The sequence below is a fragment of the Rhodnius prolixus genome, unplaced genomic scaffold, assembly GCF_049639745.1.
Source record: "Rhodnius prolixus isolate KJV_2025 unplaced genomic scaffold, Rpr scaffold_1, whole genome shotgun sequence".
Lineage (NCBI taxonomy): Eukaryota > Metazoa > Arthropoda > Insecta > Hemiptera > Reduviidae > Rhodnius > Rhodnius prolixus.
Genome location: NW_027411581.1, coordinates 65,789,519 through 65,808,305, shown reverse-complemented (window position 1 = coordinate 65,808,305; position 18,787 = coordinate 65,789,519). Strand labels below are relative to the sequence as shown.

The following is an 18,787-nucleotide window of genomic DNA, read 5'->3' as shown; positions in this document are numbered from 1 at the left end:
ATTTGTTGTCACCACATTCTTTTAATGAAAAAAGCTAAGATTTTTTTGTTTCATGCGCTTCATTTATTGTTTTGCAGTTCTTCAAATTTTAAATTAAAAAACAAACAAATACACAGTTCGTTAAAGGATTTGGATTTTTCTAATCAAGGAATGTATTTAGATTATTATTTTTTCTTCTTGCGAACCTCGACAGCTGATTGTTCTGTTTTGTACGTCACCCATAACTATGAGTACATCTTTCGAATAGTTAAGTTCCGGCCGCCATTAATCTCAGATGCGTCAGAAGTGCCTTTAAATAAAATAATATTATTAAGGAGAGATTAAATTAAGACAGAAAATACGTAAGCTAATTGTATTTTAAACGCAAATTTATTTATAATTAATCTTAAAGAAATTAAGAAGCTGACTGCTCGGTGATGAACAGTGTTGCCAGTAATAAGAGTCCGGCAGTGCACTGAAAAAAAAAAAATCTGGGTGGCAATGAATTTTGATGTTGAATCGCCTTGAATTAAATATAATATATATTCTCTGAAAAGTGTGAACTAATTGAATAATTATAATAATAATAGAAAACATGCAAGAGATGACGTAGTTATTGCGCAAACCCTGTACTTATAGAGTAACGTTGGAGAAATGGTTGCTATGGGCTGTTTTATAAATAGGAAAGTAAGTGATAACATTATGTATCTTTCAATTTTTATACTACGTTTAAAGAGTTCCTAATTATAAATATTTACGTATAAGCTTTAATTTTACAATTTTTTTTTTTTTCAAATCAGTAATGTGAAATTTTCATTATATTGACCCTTAATAGTATGTTTTTGTACGATAGAATTTAGAGTATTGTTTGTCGTTTTGGCGACTGATACAATTAATCCTAAAAGAAGAAAGAGTATTGCCAATTTCAGTCATTATTCTTTATTTTTGCCAAGCTTTCGACCAAGGAACTAAGGCCATCTTCAGGGCCTAGGCTATTCACAATTATTCTATATTTCTTTCATTGTTACATCTAAGGTTGATATGTCTTCTATCCTGTCTGTTTTATGTTATACCAGTACATAAAAATTAATACTGTTTAGACCTTTGATCGAAACCTTGGCAAAAAATAGAAAAAACAAACTGTGACTGAACTCGGCAATATTCTTTCTTCCTTTTGGGTTATTTATTCAATTTCTTTTTTTTTTATGTGAGAATAATTTTTTAATAAATTTACATTTTAATTAATTTTGTTTTGAATCATGATAAGTATTTTTACCTTGTCAGTATGATTGTCCAAAAAAAGAAAGAAGTACGCTGGAAAATGCACTTGAAAACATGGAAAAATGAATTCACATTAATTAAGCGAACTTGTAATCGTAACATAACTGTAAGGATTTTTTTTTTTTTTTTGCAACTTGATCAACGTAGTCGTCAGCTTTAAATGAAACCTGGGAAATGGCGGAATTTTAAATTATATTTTTTTCACTCAGTGCTACCAGATTAAAGATTAAACTTTAATTTTTTTAACAATGTGCCCCGCTTAAAATAACTACATTTTAGAAACTATAGAACTTAATTAACTAAAGAAAAAATCCATGTATGCCTTTTTTCGGTATTCTCTGTAGTAAGTTAACCTAATTTGAACCTTCCGCAATTTTTACGGTGGATACCCCTCTCCACACAGTCTAATTTATAAAACCACTATTTCTAATCACAGGAATATTTCCGATGAAATTTGAAAATTTAAAAAAATTTGCTCAATTATAATATATTCTCTTACTTCATAAAGTGAAAACAAGAAAAATATCTCAAAAATGTTTTCTCTATCTAAATAGCATAGTTTAATTTACATTTCACTTGTACAGTACAAATAGGCTCAGAATTAGTTGGTTTAGCCTTCGATTCTCAGTGATTGCCTATGAGAAAGTAATTAAGTGATTGAACTTTAGCACCTGTATGACTCAATATATTATGCATTTTCACAAACGTAATCTTATCTAAAGTTCTCAGTAATATGTATTCCTTTACAAAGAATAAGGCGGACATGTAGGCTCATTGACAATAATATTAATTAGAAAATTAATTTATTAATGTATTATCTGTATTTAAATTATTATTGTTTTGTCTGTGAAAAAAAAACAAAAAAAAACAGAATCTCAGAAAATAAAGAATAATTACTTATTATATTCTTAGTGAAAGTTTATTATAATTATTATTAATAATTGGTAACTAATTAATTTTAGGGAGTCCATTATTACCAAATTGTTTTATTATTGATGAATTTTAGCATTTAAATATTCATTGTTCTGATTACGATTTTATAAATTGAGGGAAAATAAAATGTTTATTGAAAATAAATTAAACGATGGTGTAAGCATGAAAACTAAATTGTGAACAATAAAAATGGAACTTCATATGTTTGAAAAACATGAGAAAAGGCTGAAAAAAGAAACTGTTTCCACTTTTCTTATTATTTATATGAGAAGTTACGTACGAGACCGTGGGAAATAGGAAGGCAGGGTAGTGCGAATAGTGGGGCGAAAGGAGTGGCCTCCTAGAGTTCAGAAGGCGCTGAAATTAGCTCTCAAAGGAACATGTTTTACTAAAAGAAGATACTAACTAAAGATACTTAATTCTGTAACAATATTCAGGCTGTACACTGATTTAGAAGTAGTTCAGTTTCGATTTTAGTGTACAAGAAAATCTCAAATATAAAAAAAAAACTTAATTCACTGATACTTTTTTTTAATGGTTATGAATGTTTGTGTAACATAATAATAATTTTTTAAAAAAATAGTGTTAATTCCGTGATATTCCACCTTGACAAGAAGAAAGTTATCGTGAACCAAAGGGTCCTGTTGTACTTGAAGATTCTTTTAACGATGGAAAATGACCGTAGTAGATTACTTTGTTACAGCATCTAACAGTCTCTTATTTTCCCTTATACGACACCCACTCATTCACAATTGACAAAAAGGCATTCATAAATTCATTGAACAGCTTTCACAAAACGTTGTTAAACGTTCACGATGGAATCTAAAGAGGGCATGGGTTAGGTTAGGCTGACTGTCCAACTTCAATGGAATTTTATTATTTAATGGCAAACAAACATATAAATACTTTTGAGCTTTTATTTTGTATAAAAGGATTATTTTTTAAAGTGAAAATTGCCATGAATGAGTATGAAAGACATTCTTACGTTTTCGAGTAAGTCCAATATCTAATACATAATGTGTACTATCGTAATATAAGTGATTTATTAATTTTTATTACTTATTTTTATTAATAAGTGAACCATTTAAAACATTTAAGTAACAATTAAAGTAACCTAAAAAACAAGATGCACAAAAATGGTATCGCATTCTTGAATACTATTAAAACTGAAGTTTTCCAATGTTGCTATAGAAATCAGATTTTGACTGGCTAAATTATAATGGCATACCTACTAGTGATGGGCTATTTGAGCGGACTCGTTCCATTGGAACGAGTCCGATGGTGGAACGAGTTGATTCAAATCCCTATTTTTAAAAAAAGTGATTCCGCCCCGCCCCAAAAAATTTAGGCAAATAAAAATGAAAATGAGGCAGCAGAAGGTTTGGAACGATTAAACATAAGAACAAATGTCACGCAATTTATTATATTATTATATCATTAAATGTTAGCTTTCCCAGTTAATAACAAAACTATATTTCTTTAACACACATTGAGTACTATCCCTAATTTCCAATTGCTCTGATAAATATAAAATTAACAACGTAATACAAATATTAACACAAAAATAGGCTAGTCAAATATAAATTAAAGCAATGCAGTTTTGTCATTATCTAGCTTGACCACTAGAAGACTGGAGTTAACTTACTTCAAGAGTATTCAAGGTAGAGAAACGGAAATGGGTAGGAAATTATTCCATAAAAATTCTAACCCTTCAAAATTATAATTACTCATAATATTTATTAACTAAGAATTGAATATCAAGCTTTTAAAATATTATCTTATTGTTTTACAAAAAGAAAAAGCTGTGTGCTTAATCTTAAACTTAGCGCTGGACACTCTTACTCTCATCTTCATTGGCGTAAGCTTGAACGTGTACATGTCAGCTAGACGGTCAAAGTAAAACTGGGCCAAAATTTAGTATTACCTAACTGGTTTACTTAGTGTAGTATCCCTCCCACTCTATCACCTATTTCACAAACATTCATCGATTGAAAATATTTTTTAGTTAAATATTCGTTTCATTGGAATACAAAAAACATTATAACGCTTTCTTAAGATGATTTGAATTTTTAAAATTTGTTTTTGTCCATTACTCTTATAAAATACGAAGAATTTCAAATAAAATATAATATACAAACACAGAATGATCTAGTGTGCAGGTGGAGTCAGTCGTAGTTACCATGACAACGGAACCGTTAAACGACTCCGGCCCAGCTCTAGCATTTTCATTGGTTAAATCCACTGGAGTTGGTGGAGTCGAATCCGGAGTGATTTAAATCCTTTTGAAACCGGACTCGTTCCATTTTTTCGTTCACTGAATCTAGCCAATAGAAATTGCTGGAGCTGGAACCGGAGTTGTTTAACGGTTCCATTGCTATGGTAACGAGGACTGACTCCACCTGCATACTAGATCATTGTGTTTGTATATTATATTTTATTTGAAATTCTTCGTATTATATAAGAGTAATGGACAAAAACAAATTTTAAAAATTAAAATCATCTTAAGAAAGCGTTATAATGTTTTTTGTATTCAAATAAAACGAATATTTAACTAAAAATTATTTCCAATCGATGAATGTTTGTGAAATTGGTGATAGAGTGGGAGGGATACTGCAGTAAGTAAACCAATTAGGTAATACTAAATTTTGGCTCAGTGTTACTTTGACTGTCTCACGGTCATGTACACGGTTAAACTTACCCAATGAAGATAAGAATAAGAGTGTCCAGCGCTATGTTAAAGATTAAGCACACAGCTTTTTCTTTTCGTAAGATAATAAGATAATATTTTTAAAGCTTGATATACAAGTCCTAGTAAATAAATATTTCTTTATTTATGAGTAATTATCATTTTGCTTGAAGGGTTAGAATTTTTTTTATGGGAATAATTTCCTACCCATTTCCGTTTCTCTACCTTGGATCCTCTTGAAGCACGTTAACTCCAGTCTTCCAGTGGTCAAGCTAGATAATGACTAAACATCATTGCTTTAATTTTTATAATTGACTAGTCTATTTTTATGTTAATTTTTGCGTTACGTTGTTAATTTTATATTTATCAGTGCAATTGGAAATTAGGGATAGTACTCAATGTGTGTTAAAGAAATATAGTTTTGTTATTAACTGGGAAAGCTAACATTTAATGATATTTTTTAATGAATTGCGTGACATTTTTACTAATGCATAGGGTAAGTACAGAGACCGGAATCGGTGAACGAGTTGTTGGAATCGATTCCAACCCTGGAACTGATTCAAATCCAACGAGTCCAAAGACGGACTCGTTCTGCCCATCACTAATACCTACCAAATAACAAGGCTACAAAGAACTGCCAAATCTTGGTTAACTCATGGCTACCAACATGATACGTCCAAAATCACTTGTGTTCATAAAATTGTGAAATCTTGGATAAGTTAGTGTATAGGGGCTGTTTAATTATCTCGATTAATAAAGAAAACACCCTATGTATTCTATTTAGAAATATGTAGTTATAAGCCCATCAAGAAGTTGGCTTTGTAAGTGGGTGATCCCCAATTCGAATTCTGCGAATGACTACTTTTGAGTTTTTAGAAAAAATTGTTTATAGTAAAATATGAGCTTCTGTCCCCGTCCACGAAACCTAATTGGTAGTTGGATGTTAAGCCACGCCTGTAAAAATAGGCGATTATTCTACTTACACATATTTACCTTTTCAGCATAATAGAAATATTCTTATTTACATTTATGAACAGTACCATTTAAATTCTAACACACCTTCCATATCTATCTACTATATACGACTACTCATTCTAAACCTAGTTCCCAAATAAATTAAATGACGTTAAGTGTTTTAGTGATTCAAAGATTTGACCAATTAATCATTTTTTTTGTGCTCAGTTCACCCAATCAGAAAACAATAAAATAATGAATAACTAAACATTTTTTAAGGGAAATATAATCGCATTAATGCTCTTAATATCATTTAACACAAATTTTTTAGCAGGTGACCATTTAGTTACAATTATATTAAATTCGATGGAGGAAGGTTCCTTTACAGCTGAGACTGCTATATCGTTAAATAAATACAATAAAATGTTTTTTTATGTCTTTTTTGCATATGTTACTATCACTTTTCTCAATAATTTTCCCAATATTCATTATTTGCATATAGTTACACAGTCAATTAAATTTATATGAGTAATTATATTTTCTGTTGTATTGTTTTCTAAATAATGAATAATTGTTTAAAATTTGTATACGTAAAAATATTATTTTCTTATTACAATTTTGTTGTTTTACTGTTACCTGATTGAAAAAAAACAAAAAAAAACGACTTACTAAAACTGAAATAGAACACACAAAATTTGGTATTTTTAAAAAAATATATATTATACTAAGATTTCATCAATTTTTAGTTAAAAATGCGTGTGAATATATGTATATTCCAAAGCACACTTCGATACCGTTGATCTGATTTTGGTGAAATTAGGCACAATTTAAAATAAGTGCAGTAAAAGGAAGAGATCCCAACGTGAAAATCCCCGGTTCGTATCCTAGCAGCTGGCACTTAAGATTTTCTCTTGCTAGGGCCGTGTAGAACGCTGGAGGCTAGTTCGTAAAAAAAATAAAATAAAATGGATTTTTATAGGGCGTTAAGTTATCCTCATTGCACATAGAACGACTATTAATTCTCTATAAATTTTATGCAAAAAATAATTTTTACAAAATGTCCTCTAATTCTAATAATACATTAAATACCTCTATTTTGGTCTTAAGTTGGTAGTATAAGTTTGGTAAATGTTAGGAAAAATACACCCCAACCAGTAAAAAAAATGGGCACCCTCCTTTTGACTGTGTATACCAGTTAATATTTATTGAGGTAAGTTATAAATGTAGCGTATAGATTGTATACAGGATCAAAAAGGGCTCTAGAAGCAATTTTCGAGATAGTATAAATCAATTAATTGAATAGGAACTTACGATTGAAGAATGTTTTTCAAACTTCTTTTTAGCAATACATTTAACCCCCGCTTAATAGCACATAAGAAATAGGAACATCGGAGAAAAATGACAGTGGGAATCTATCACCTTCTTTTTCAAAAAGTACTCTTAATTGAAATTGACTGGAAAAATGTTACAAATTAATGTTGTAGATTTACAAATCTATAATTATTACTGTAAGTTTAAAGAAAATTGTAGGCAGTCGTTTTCGAGAAAACGTCAAAATACTGAAATAGTAAAGTTGCCCTCTTTCGACTCACATTTAAGTCTCATATTTGATCCTTATAGTTCGTATTGGATGGTCAGATAGTTCAATAAACCGTAGTGACACTTTAAAATAAGACCCCCCTTTCCAGAAAAGCTCCTAATCTACTTTTTCTGGATAAAAAAAGCTTTTAAATAAAAGTTGTAAAACAAATAGTTGGAGCTGTTCTTAAAAGTAAAAAAAGGCCAAAAGTGAGCAACAAAATTGCATTAAAATATTTAGTAATATTCTCTGAAAGCTTTCTCTTACCTTTTTTGTTACTTTCAAATTACGTGGGCGTCAACATCTGTAGTCATTTGGTACCCGGAGTGTTTTTTCAAGCACAATATTAGACTCCTAGCTCTGTTCATCACGTGACAGTGAGCTTTGAGGCTCTAAGGGAGGGGAAAACTTTAACAAAACCTCCAAGATAGTTACCCAAGTCTTCTCTACACACGTAGCCCATCACATTCGGAAAAGCTGAATTCTTTTCTTTAAAAATATCGTTTAGTAAATATTTTTCTATCAGTGGAATGAAAGAACTAAATTTTATTAATGAAAAACTTTGTTCCTAACATGTAAAAGAAAATTATGGGTTGATCTACACTTCTGTACATCAGGTACCTCCGTATTGTTTACATTTTGTGTACACTGCATGGAATTCGCGGATTTATAATTTTTGGAATTTTGAAACTTGAAAGTTTATAACTAGATTTATTAATGTATTTACTTTCTTTGTAAATTGTTTAATTAACCTAATGAATATTAATGTGTTTTCAATTATTTCATCAGAGAATTTCATTGTTTTAACAAAATTCAGAATTTTTCGCAGATCTAATCTATCAGAATATTGGCCTTGGGCTAGTCAAATATATAAAGACTTCATTACGTACTTTCAGATACCATACATAATTTTTGTTTTGGTAAATACAGTACAGTTAAGTGTTAGCTGAATTTTTTAAAAAAAGTGGCCTTATTTTCAGTGTTAATTCAAAATTAAGAGATTTTGTGAAAGAGAGTGTTTCAACAAGACAAAAAAATTATTTGTGCTGTGTGTATCCATACGACAGGTTTGTAACAAAATATATCAGCACTTTTAATTTTTTTTCGGTAGCAGCAAATGTGACAATTCTGCGCCCAGTTTCCAGTAGGATGATCTATTAGCATTTTGGCGGGTCGTACTCTTTATCAAATCTTCTTCCCTGTATTCCTTCCACTACGGTGTTTTGATGAACTCACAATCAGTTGAAAAACTGAATAAGTGAGAAAGATTCTTTAAGGAAGTAGTGTTAATTAAGAGATCATCATCCACAAATCATCATCTTCTTCTTCTTCCAAGCCACAGATCTCTCGTCCTTCAGAAAGTTGAACCGTAATAGCCAACCACACGCTTCGCCAAAACTTCTTTTGTATATATTGCAATCGTAAATATTTCTTTTTTAATTGGAACAATTTTGAGAGTTATTTTTAAAAACAAAAAGTAACTACAAAAATTAGGTATCGTGAACGGAGGCGATTAGCAAACATACTTTACTGTAAATTCTCTCATATTAACCATAAAATAAATTCCAAGACCTAGACCGGGAATCGAACCCAATACCAATACATCTTAGTTTTGTGAACCTCGCCTCTAACCACTCGGTTACTAAGGCAACTCATGAATATGAACAGTGTAATCTAAACTACTAACACATCCTCTACCTACGTCCAAGTATCTACTGTTTACTTCCACACAGGAAGTACTCTCCATGTATAACCTCACGGTGGCAGAACTTAAAATTCTTGCCTTCATGATCACTTATAGTCCCTTCCTGTAACACCGAACAAAGAGCATTCGGATCAAAGTCCGCTATGAATTGTTGTATATCTGTACCTCGGAGAGAAAAGGCACCATGTCCATTTTTTTCGATTTTCAGATTTTGACATCATTTTACAAATTTTTTGTTGCTCTTTCTACAGGTGTAAAGCACTATGGCCTATGTTTACTATTAAGCGATTTATGTATTTTTAAAAAGCGCTATGATACTTCATTACTTAAGGGTAAAAGGCACTACATGGGCATAAATTTTTTCACAATGGAGATGAAAGTAAAATATTTTAAAATATGGGAGGTTAAGTGGCCATACCTACTATAATAATTATGGTGAAGAAGTACAGGAAAGAGTATAACCGGAAAAGTAGAACTAAAATGAATTTGGAAAAATATCTTCATTTGGCCCCCCTGTAAAATTTACTTTTTGTGACATGGTGCCTTTTCCCTCCGAGGTACAGATATAAATGTTGCTAGAGAAGGAAAAGTCCTCGTACCGAAATGGCGCCTTGAATAAAGTATCGAACATTTCCTTTCTTTCTCTTGCATTGCATCAGAGATATCATTATTTCTCCCTGGAGAATATTATTTGGAAGTGTTTGAACTGGAAATTTTAAGTATGATGGGAAAGAAACTAATTAACTCCCTTAGCTGAATATATCGAACGAAACTTTTCGATTTATTACTGATCTAAACATTATTCGTGGCCTAAAAGGCGGTACAGAGTAGAATCGCCTATTTTTATTTAGTAATCGCATTGAAGTAAATCATTCAATTCCTGAACACTTATTGCTTCATGTATGTTGATTGAATAGTTCAGATTACTTGCTTTAATCATTCAAGAAATCAATCTTCAACATTCAAAATATTTAGGCAAATAATATAACGAATCATAATTATAACTATCTTTACTTTTGCATAAAGGCGGTTTGCTTTGATGTATGTATTTCTAAACTTGAAATATTTACTTAAGTTTATTTAATTGTGTAAAGCATTTTGAAGCATAAAAATAAATAAATGAAAATATTAATTATGATTTCTGTTTAAAGGATGAAAAACGGATTATTGCCTTCACTTAATGAGGAGACCAATCAATTCAATGAAGAAATTGCAATATCAGGTATTTCTGGTCGATTTCCAGAATCGGATAATATGGATGAATTTCAACAGAACTTGATGGAAGGGCGAGATATGGTTACCGACGATGATAGAAGATGGACACCAGGTTAAAAGTTTCTATAGTGTGCTAAGAAAATGTCAAATACTATTGGCAATTTTTCCTAGTCAGGATATGCCTTTACTTATTAGTTATTACTTTATTAGGAATTTATGGTCTTCCAACCAGAACTGGGAAATTAAAAAATATATCTAATTTCGATGCCAACTTCTTTGGTATTAGTGGAAAACAGGCGGAGACTTTCGACCCAAGTATAGCATTTCTGCTTGAACTTACGCACGAAGCTATTGTAGATAGTGGTAAGCTACAAACCAATTCCATTCTAGTTAGTAATAGAATGAAGTTTTACTGAAGTTATTAGTTTTTATATTTTAATGACTTCACTGCAGGCACAAACCCAATGGATTTGAGAGGTAGCAACACTGGGGTATTCATAGCTGTAACTTGCAATGACCCATTAGAATACCACTCATTAAACAGCGAACCTATTGGTTATGCTATGACAGGCTGCCACAAATCTATGTGCTCCAACAGAATATCGTACTGCTTTGACTTGAGAGGTAACATTGATTGTTATTTTTAATACGTAGCTTTTTAATTCATACTTTTGAACTTAATTTTTTTTTTTTTTTTTTACCAGAAAGCAAGTAAAGTATATTCTTTACATTAAATTTCAATTTTTTTTTTTGCGTAATTTAGGTCCAAGTATGACTATAGAAACTGCTTGCTCAAGTTCCTTCAATGCACTTTATTTAGCCGTGGAAGCGCTAAAAAAAGGTGATTGTGATGCGGCCATTGTTGGAGGTACTAATCTTCTACTGAATCCCCAATATTCCAGAATGTTTTTCAAGCTGAACATGCTTAGCGTTGATGGAATTTGTAAATCTTTTGATGATTCCTGTAAGTGTAAAAATTAATTGATTCTCTTTGGATTAATTGCAAAAAAAAAAAAAAGAATGACAAGTTTTAAACTTAATGATTCTACATACCTCTCTGGCTCTTTAGTTATTTACAACTTCAATTAAAATTAAATAATTTAAAATTGTATTCTACATTAAAATTTATTAAATCTAAAATGGGGAAACTTATTGATTCTAGTTTATCGTACAATTTTTTTTTTCCAGGCAATGGGTATGTTCGTTCAGAAGCTGCCGTAGTCATTTTCCTCCAGAAGGTCAGTGCAGCCAAAAGAGTATATGCGACAGTAGTTAACATTGAGATAAACACAGATGGATATAAAGAAGATGGTCCCACGTATCCTTCCAGGATAATGCAAAGTGCACTTATGACTAAAGTTATTGAAAAAAGTAAAATCAACCCACTGGATGTAGCTTACGTTGAAGCTCATTGTACTGGAACGAAGGTTTGTAATTAATTAATTTACAATTATTAACAGTGAATTTAACAGGCAAACTTCTTGCAAGCGTGCTTAGATCAGCTCAAGTCTGTTGACATTACGCTAACCACATAGCTAATCCCTTCCCTTGTAATTATTATTATTTTTCCAAAATTTGGTTAAATTCTGTAACTCATTTTTCAACCTTGTCCAGGCTGGAGATGTACAAGAAATTAATGCCATAGCAGATATCTACTGTAGTGGCCGTACTTCGGGACCATTATTAATAGGCTCAGTGAAATCCAATATGGGACATGGTGAACCCGCTTCTGGACTTTGTGGTATAGCCAAAGTAGTTATTGCTATGGAAACTGGGATTATACCTGGAAATTTACATTATCATAATCCTAATAAAAATATACCTGCTCTCAGTAATGGAAAATTAAAGGTGATTATATTTCTATGTATAAAGTGTTTTATTTAAAAATAAAAATGATTCTGTACTGAGTCGCAACCAATTTACTCATGTTTATGGGATTGTTATTTTATATTTATATTCAAGAATCTATAAAATAGTTGACCTTTCTATTACCTTTGGAGAGAACATATTCAATTTTTTAAATTGAACAAAGCCAATTAAGTAATTTTTCATTTCTAATTTCTGAGTAGCATTATTTCTATAGCATTTCTAACAATTTTTGATTATTTTTATCAAGGTTGTGGACAAAAACACGAAATGGAATGGAGGATTGGTGGTGATCAATTCTTTTGGATTTGGAGGATCAAATGTTAATCTGATATTGAGATCGAATCCTAAACCAAAATCTATAAGATACACTGACAACAAACCTGTATTAGTTCAAGTTTCCGGAAGAACTGAAGAATGTGTGGATTTTTTTCTTAAAAAGGTTTTTTTTAAATGTTTTTCTTGGAAATGGATTTCTTGTATTGTTTTGTGTTGAGATTTGATTTTTATTTTTTTCTGATTAAATTGAAGGTTGTTAACAATAATAATATTTAGATTTGAATACAAAAGAAATTGTAATTACAAATAATACCTCTTTGTATTATTTACCTCCTATTGCAGATTCAAGTTCTTCCTCTAGATTACGAATTCGTTAGTTTAATAAATAATGTGCACAAAAGGAATATTCCTGGCCATCCATACAGAGGATATTGTATACTAGGAACGTCTTCAAGTACCAAAGAAATATCTGTTAGTATGAAATTTATTTATTTTGTGTAAAGGCGCCTCAACATCTAATTTGCGCCTGGAATTTCCGGTTCAATCCACTGGCCGTGGTATAGTGTTCTGTCATTACAGAGGACATCTTAGGGTTGACAGCTGGGTTCGAACCTGGGATTTCCGGGTGTAAATTCAGTGTGTTCACCTTAGAGTTAATCCCTTCCTGTATGGAATGCATTAAATAAGTTACAATTTTAAATATTAATGTTATTTTTTCCCACTTAATGTTCCAAATGTAGTGAAACAGAATTCTAAAAAAACCTAATTTAATGTTTTCTTCTATTCCAGAAGCAGAATAATAATGCAAAAGTATGGTTTATTTATTCTGGCATGGGCTCTCAATGGGCTGGAATGGGCCGTGCTTTTATGTGCTTAAAACCATTCTCTAAGGCCATCCATAAATGTGCAGCTGCACTTAAACCATATGGTTTAGATTTAATCGATGTCATCAATAATGGAAATGAGGATACGTTCAAGAATCTAATGAATGCTTTTATTGGTATAACTGCTATTCAGGTAAATGTTTTTGATCAATAAAATGAAGTTGTTCTTATTTTTGTATGCCATTAGCTGCGCTTTTTATGATATTAAATGAACTACCTGATATCTTTGAAGCAGATTCATTAAAGATTCCAGAAACTTAGAAGATTATCACTTTAATAATAATAATATTTTTACTTCGAAAAAATAAGTTACATTACAAGAGGAATTATTGTTTTCTAATTCCATTAAAAATCTTTGCTGCAAGAATCATTTAAATCATTCACTCCTACAAATTTCAAGGCTTTAAAGAGATCTTAAATTTTCATTTTTCTTTATTCTTATCTTATTACAAATAAATTTTGACTTCCAAGCTTTAGACTTACTCAATCTATCCCCTGGTGTCTGTATTTGGTTTTGGACTGAACAGTGCTAAACTCATCCTATTGTGTTCGTCATGTATTCCAAACTGATCAGCACATAATGGCTAGAAAGGGTTAATATTTGTAGCTTTTAAAGCTCGGCTTGCAATTTTCACCTTTACAAAAGACCGACTATTACCCTTCGCAGCTTCTCATGGCTGATCACAAGGGTTCTCAGTGAGAGTTTGCTATCCAATGTTATCGAATGAAATGAAAAACATTCTTAATTTTGTTTGAAAAATTCTGTTATGAACATATCTGCACATTTTTTTTTTAATTTTATAACTTCTTTTAATTTTTTACTAGTTCTTGAATACAAATTTGAGATCAACATGTTTGAAAATATAATTGCGTATTAAAGTGAAAGTATTTTTTTTTTAACTTTTCAAGATCGCTCTAACAGACACTCTGTTAGCTTTGGGAGTGGTTCCAGACGGTTTAATTGGACATTCGGCTGGAGAAGTCGCTTGTGGTTATGCTGATGGAGGTTTGACAGCAGAACAGGCAGTACTCTCGGCATACTGGAGAGCGAAATGTTCTTTAGAAACCGAGATCATTCCTGGAGCAATGGCAGCAATCGGTTAGATTTAATTTATTTTCTGTATCTTAAATATTTTCATTACAATTTAGATTATCAAAATAATCTATAATAATAAAATCTTGAAATCCGATAAGGTTGAAATTTGGCTCGTAGGTTCGTATTGTGCTAGCCAATGAAGGGTTTTTTTTTGGCAATAAGCATGAATAAAGTGCTGTTTTCTACTCGATTGATTGAACTAGATTCTTGTTTAAGTTAAGTTACTACTTAACCGCTCAATAGAATAAGTTTTGAGAGAATCCCGTAAAGTTTTATTCCACTGACGTCTGACCACGAGAAATAGCTAAAAAACTGGGCCACCAATAATATGAATCTTGAATCACAACTCCTTAACAAAAACTTACAGTTTAAAAAGTTAAGTATAAGGGTTGATTAAACGCCAAAAGGTACACAAATCAGCAAGTACCCAACATTTCATTAATACTTCATTGATATTATTTAAGTAATTTTACCGCATTAATTTTCATTAATATTTTTTAAGAATTTATTAGATGTCACATACCCTTATGCTGGCCATTTTCATCTACAAAATATTTGTTCAAGTAGCACACCATTTAACTTAGATTGACTGTAATATCTATTTATCTATAATAATCAAACTATTAATCACAGGTGAAAAAGAAAACGTTATAAAAAATAAAAAAATAAAAGGCTAAAAAATTCATAAACGTTTTTTAAAAATTGCTTACACCAACTTACATCAATGATTTTATTTATTTATTTTTATTTTTAAATACAAATCGTCGGTTTAAGTTCATTCTTCGATCAAAGTAATTGTTATTTTATGTAGTAGTCAAACGTTTATAATAATAGGTAATAAATAATCTGGCTTTATCGCAAATAATATAGTTTTCTTCAATTACATTCTCCATCTAGGTGTTCTTCCCACAATGTTGTATATATGTAATATAAAGTAAATAAGATATGCATATTTTTAGGACAGCTAATTATTCCAGTATTTTACCATTAGTAAAATTAGGGGAACTAAATTAAATTATAATTGAGAAATGAATAAATAATGTTGAATAATCTACTTGTTATTAACTGTGTGTTATTTGTCCTCACGAATATTTCGGTAAGACGAATTCAAGACTGAAATATTGTTTTAAATCCTCCGTGATTCAAATTTAAACAGTAGCCGACTCTAAATTTGTCTTTTTCTAATTTAACATGCATGTATATGTGACATCTTCAGAATAAAGGGCACATTAAAGAGAAATCAGAAGAATAATTTGGAATAGAGTTAAAATAAAGTACCTATTTATACGAAGATATAATATACATTTTATCGCAATTATAACTATTATGAATGAACTGGCCAGCATAAGGGTATGTGACATCTAATAAATTCTTAAAAAATATTAATGAAAATTAATGCGGTAAAATTACTTAAATAATATCAATGAAGTATTAATGAAATGTTGGGTACTTGCTGATTTGTGTACCTTTTGGCGTTTAATCAACCCTTATACTTAACTTTTTAAACTGTAAGTTTTTGTTAAGGAGATTTTTGTACCTTTTGGATAGATTTTCCTTTTTGTCTATTTGCAAAGTTACGTCTGCTTTACAGATTTTTTTAAAATTTGGAATAAGCTATTCTATCATTATAACCTGATAAGGTGTTAAATCGGAACCGTAACTACCACTGGAGAGATCTTTTTAAAGAATGGTTATAGTTGCGGTCCCCAAACCATCCTCAATAACCATTTTTTTGAGAAAGCGTTTTGAATAAAATAGGAAGGTATTTGTACGTAAATAGCAAAATTAAACTGCGATTTCAGTACTTCCTTTTAAGAGGAGCAAGAAAAATAAACTGCGATTACAGTACTTCTCGCTAAAAGGCAAAGATTTTGAATCGAACGACAATTCATTGATGTAAATCGGTTCACTCATTGATAATTTTAACGATTGCAGTACTTCCTCTTAGTAGGTGTAAGAGCATGATGGCACTTCACAGCCACGTAGAGGAGCTTTAATCACTTCTTCGTGCTAAATTTTATCAAAATCGGACTAAGCTTTGTAGAAATATTGGTAATAATAGTTTTAGAAAGGGCCTTATTTGGGTGGGGCAAACTTCCCTCCTTATGAGGCATAGCGTCGAGACTTTTAAAGTGCAAATCTGTACAAAATTTCGATTCGAATGACACTTCATTCATGAAAATCGGTTCACGTGTCGATAATTTGAAACGATTGCTATACTTCCCCTTAACAAGTGTAAGAGCAGTTCGTCGCTTTATTGTTAGGTAGGGGAGCCCTAACCCTATCATCCTACCAAATTTTATCAAAATCGGGCCAAGATTTACAGAATAATTAGTAATAATAATTTTGGAGGGGGCCTTACATAAAGGGGGCTAACTCCTCTCCCATTCGATGTACAGGGCCGAGACCCCCAAAAGGCACATCTACATAAAATTCCGAATCGAATGACACCTCATTCATGAAAATCGGTTCACGCGTTTAGGCTGTACGTTGTTTACAAAAAAGGTAACAAGAACAAGAACAACAACAACAACAACAACAAGAACAACAACAAGACCAAGAACATTTTTTGAAAAAGCCGTTTTTGCTCATTTTCGGCAACTTTTTTCTCGAAACCTATTAGATCTGGGTGGTTGCAAAAAAATTACAGTTATAAAGGATGGTTTGGAGTAAGATTTAAAGAAAATTTGGGAATTTTATCTTTTATAGAAAAATAGAAAAAAATTGTCAAAGTTGGGTGTTTTTCAACGTTACACTTTTTCGTGCAGTTTTTGATGGTCAACCCTTATACAACTGTCCTACCGGACAGTTTTAATGAACGCTTTTTGGAAGTTAAATGTTTGTCTATTTACTTTCCTTTTGGTATATGAGGCGTTTTTCACTTAAACTCAGTAAAATGTTCTTCGGTTAATATAACTCTGTCCATTACTCGGACATTGAGCTGTAAGATGCTTCTAAAAAGAGTAAAATCTAAGGGCAGGCGACTGGATTCAAACCCGAAATCTCTGCGTTGAAGTCTCTTTCATTTACCTCTTAGCTAAACCTTCCCGTATTGTCATCATTCACCAACATAAGAATACCATTTTATAAAATTGATTTTGCAGTTTCAAGTTATTTTTGTCAATGCAGGTCTATCTATAGAAGAAACAAAACGTCGCATGCCAAAATCTTGTGTAGTTGCTTGCCATAACAGTGCCGATTCAATAACATTATCAGGGCCAGTCAAGGATGTGGAACACTTTATAAGTCAGCTGCAAAATGAAGGAATATTTGCAAAGATGGTTGAAAGTTGTGGAATTGCTTTTCATTCCCCTTATGTAGGTGGGGCCGGCCAGCTGGTAAAAGAACGAATAGAGAAGGTTAAAAATGATTTATTTTTTTTAAATCTTAAAAATTTAAGCGCTCAATTTTACCGTTAGCAAAATTTTATACATTTTCATTTATTTTGTTTAAAATTTTTCTGAAACAGATTCTATCAGCGCCAAAATTAAGATCTAAAAAATGGATTAGCAGTTCCGTTCCAGAATCAAATTGGTCCACAAAGCTGGGTCAAGAATGTTCAGCTGATTATTTCATGAATAATTACCTTTCACCCGTCCTTTTCTATGATGCGATGCACCACATCCCTGAAGATTCCATTGTCATTGAGGTGTTTTCTTTTTCTCAATTACAAGAATTAATTTAAATTTTTATAAGTATTTACCTTTTAAAAAAAGTTTATAAATAATTAAATCTTTCTAATTACAGTTGGGCCCACATTCCTTGCTTCAATCCATACTGAAGAGAAGCTTACCCAAAAGCTGTCTTAATATTGGCATTCTCAAAAAAGGAGTTTCAGATGAGATGTCCTATTTTTTGGGAAATTTGGGAAAGTAAGTTGGTGCCTGTTTTTGGATCTAGTGAATTTGTGTAATGTCTTCCTATAGGAATAAATATGTAAATATTTCAAATGAATCAAATTAACGAAGAATAATGAACGGAAAATTGTATTAACTTCTAGAACTTACGTTTCTTTTTTAGAATTTTCAGACATAATCATTGGGGACCCACACTAAGCTATGTAAAAAAAAATACTCCTCAAAATGTGGTTAAGTCCTCCATCTTTGATTTTGTCAATCATAAAACCTGTCAAGGATACAATAAATGGAGCGCGCTGCAACGAATAAAACCAGAAAAAAATACTCTTCACTATAAAATGTTTAAAAAGATTGGATACAGAAGATTTTTATTTTGATGTTTTACAAGGATTTTGACGAATCAAACTGTAACTAAAAAAGAAAATCCGGATATCGAACAGAATTGATCCGAAGCGGAAGATATTTCATTACAA

The 18,787-nt window shown here is 31.2% G+C and overlaps 1 protein-coding gene and 2 long non-coding RNA genes across 5 annotated transcripts in view; 1 reads left to right on the top strand and 2 right to left on the bottom strand.

Annotated features, from left to right (window-relative positions):
- Positions 1 to 151: 151 nt before the first annotated feature.
- LOC141446168 (uncharacterized) lies at positions 152 to 7,818 on the bottom strand. The gene is made up of 4 exons (XR_012453559.1): positions 7,680 to 7,818; positions 7,145 to 7,287; positions 1,256 to 1,427; positions 152 to 289 (listed from the first exon to the last, which is right to left on the bottom strand). It is a non-coding gene; the product is annotated as an uncharacterized lncRNA (long non-coding RNA).
- LOC141446160 (fatty acid synthase-like) overlaps positions 6,498 to 18,787 on the top strand; it is a 49,124-nt gene continuing 36,834 nt past the window's right edge. The window contains exons 1-15 of one of the 3 annotated variants that reach the window (XM_074112620.1): positions 7,891 to 8,029; positions 8,393 to 8,479; positions 10,269 to 10,444; positions 10,543 to 10,695; positions 10,786 to 10,956; positions 11,096 to 11,296; positions 11,521 to 11,759; positions 11,947 to 12,180; positions 12,449 to 12,640; positions 12,820 to 12,948; positions 13,267 to 13,494; positions 14,271 to 14,460; positions 17,587 to 17,816; positions 17,927 to 18,106; positions 18,205 to 18,329. In XM_074112620.1, coding sequence (XP_073968721.1) covers positions 10,270 to 10,444; positions 10,543 to 10,695; positions 10,786 to 10,956; positions 11,096 to 11,296; positions 11,521 to 11,759; positions 11,947 to 12,180; positions 12,449 to 12,640; positions 12,820 to 12,948; positions 13,267 to 13,494; positions 14,271 to 14,460; positions 17,587 to 17,816; positions 17,927 to 18,106; positions 18,205 to 18,329 — 2,447 coding nt within the window. In that variant the 5' untranslated portion in view covers positions 7,891 to 8,029; positions 8,393 to 8,479; position 10,269. Of the gene's footprint in view, positions 6,709 to 7,890; positions 8,030 to 8,392; positions 8,480 to 10,268; positions 10,445 to 10,542; positions 10,696 to 10,785; positions 10,957 to 11,095; positions 11,297 to 11,520; positions 11,760 to 11,946; positions 12,181 to 12,448; positions 12,641 to 12,819; positions 12,949 to 13,266; positions 13,495 to 14,270; positions 14,461 to 17,586; positions 17,817 to 17,926; positions 18,107 to 18,204; positions 18,330 to 18,787 lie in introns of those variants that run through there. The other 2 variants (XM_074112622.1, XM_074112621.1) reach the window with 2 other exon arrangements.
- LOC141446170 (uncharacterized) overlaps positions 11,157 to 18,787 on the bottom strand; it is a 45,034-nt gene continuing 37,403 nt past the window's right edge. Inside the window, exons 2-3 of the long non-coding RNA XR_012453560.1 lie at positions 12,808 to 13,141; positions 11,157 to 11,294 (exon numbers count right to left, since the gene is read on the bottom strand). This is a non-coding gene — a long non-coding RNA (uncharacterized lncRNA). The remainder of the gene's footprint in view (positions 11,295 to 12,807; positions 13,142 to 18,787) is intronic.